The sequence below is a fragment of the Egretta garzetta genome, unplaced genomic scaffold (genome assembly GCF_000687185.1).
Source record: "Egretta garzetta isolate BGI_Z169 unplaced genomic scaffold, ASM68718v1 scaffold1149, whole genome shotgun sequence".
NCBI lineage: Eukaryota > Metazoa > Chordata > Aves > Pelecaniformes > Ardeidae > Egretta > Egretta garzetta.
The window spans coordinates 12,129-14,033 of record NW_009260784.1 but is presented as its reverse complement, the minus strand read 5'-3'; the positions used below and the strand labels follow the sequence as shown (position 1 = coordinate 14,033).

Genomic DNA, 1,905 nt, shown 5'->3' with positions numbered 1-1,905 from the left:
CGCCCCAGCCCCCCCAGCCCACGGCAGCCGGGCCGATGCAAGGGCAGTGGCCATGCGAGGCTGCAGTGGCAGAGGAGGCCAGCACAGCCGCAACGCCCAGCAGAGCCCCTTGGTCCTCCCCGTCGCAGACCGACCCCGCGGCAGCTCCACGACAGCCAAGCACCTTCCTGAGTTACGCAGGAACACCCCCCCCCGAAGCACGGCCGCACCTCCTCCGTTCACTGACAACTATCTCGTGCTGCTACGTCCCGATGTTCTGGTCGGCCGGGCGGGTTTTGTGATGGAAACAACCCACGTGCCGGGCCTCCGGCCGTTCAGTACCGGAGACGGCAGAGCCTGGGAGGCAGCCGGGGACAGCCGGTACCTGGGTGCTGCTGCTGAAGCGACCGGCAGCTGACAGCATGGCAGGGGACGTGTGGAAATGGGCATTTGGGACGCTCAGCTGAAAGCAGCAGGCCATTTTCCACCACATACCCTCCCTTCTGCAACTCTCCCCCTGGCAGCACCGTGCCGGGTTCGTATCTCGTCCCTGCTATGCCTGCTCTGGCTCCTCCAGCCTGAAACCCCGCAGCAGCATTTTGCATGACAGCAACGAGCCCCCTGGGCAGGAACGGCCCCTCACCGTGTGCAAGATGCACAGGAGGAGCTTCCCACCTTACCTTCTCCAGGGAGGAGCTCAGAAGAGCTCTTGGAACAGGCGACGAGGAGCAGCAGCATCCCCGTGCCCAGGAAGCCTTGGCACCAGCCCGCCTTGCAGAAGAACCTCTGTGCTAACGGAGCGCAGCCGGTGCCCCAGACCTGCACCCACCGCGTCTCACCTGGGGTTCTGTCCAGCTCCTGTAGCATGGTGTAAATGCAGTGGTCGAAGAAGAGCTCTAGCACGCTGGACGACTTCCCCAGCAGGGATCTGATGATGTTCCGCAGCTCCTTGCTCACGAGGCAGTACGGATAGTCTGGAGCCAACAGAGGAGCAGGAAGAGTTTAGTGAGCGCCCGTTGGCAGCGGCAAGGAGAAGCTGGCCCAGCATGCGAGGTGGCCACAGAGGAGCACCCTGGCCTCACACACCACGTGGGCAACAAGCGACTCCTTTCCCAGTCCCTCCACATTAGCTGCACCTAATCCAGCAGGGAAGGACTGCTGCTGCCAGGGGTCGGTACTGCGGGGTATGAACAGGTTTGGGGAAGATGTTCTGCTCTTTTGCCCATCGCCACCCCCAGCTACGAGGGCTCAAAGCCAGTGTAGACCAACGCATCGTGCATAGAGGGGAAATCCAAGCCAGAACAGAGGTGGGCGTGGGCACCTGTGAGCAGACTCCCAAGTTCCACACCAGTAGGTAGAGGCCCTGGGTGCTTACGGAGAAGGGGCGGCTGGGGAAATTCCAGTTCACCAACAGTACACACAGTGCCGCTGCCTCTGTGGCCAAGGAGTCAGCTGTAGCCATACCACAGAATCAAGCCAATAATCCCCATTTTATCTGCTGAATAAAGGACACAACCACCTTGTGCCTCTTCAGTCACCGGCTTTCCCACAACAAAATTGTTTGGGGCGGGGGGGACGGAGCAAAGGAAAGCCCAAAGGTGTCAGTTGCAGGGAACAAACCCGGACCGTGGGATAGGCTCAATATGATGCCTGTCCTGGCCCTGTCTGCCCCCATGTTTCCGAGAACTGCCTCGTCAGCGAGCTGTCCTTTAGCCTGTGCTCAGAAACCGCGGCAAAGGTGGAGCTAAAGTCTTTTATACGGCATTGGACCCTTCGAGCCTTCCTGCTGGGACCACAAGGGTCGGACTTTACAGTCTTACGGGTCTTTTCCAACCTAGATGATTCTGTGAGATTGCCCAGGGGTGCGGGAGGGGAGTGGTCCAAGGCTGCTTCTTCCCCGGCACTGTCCCGAGCTGCTCCCCGTGC

At 60.7% G+C, this 1,905-nt stretch overlaps 1 protein-coding gene across 1 annotated transcript in view; it reads right to left on the bottom strand.

Annotated features, from left to right (window-relative positions):
• TMEM214 (transmembrane protein 214) overlaps nt 1-1,905 on the bottom strand; it is a gene marked incomplete at its 5' end in the record, with an annotated part of 20,891 nt that overhangs the window by 13,378 nt on the left and 5,608 nt on the right. The window contains one exon of the mRNA XM_035901766.1: nt 819-953. Coding sequence (XP_035757659.1) covers nt 819-953 — 135 coding nt within the window. The remainder of the gene's footprint in view (nt 1-818; nt 954-1,905) is intronic.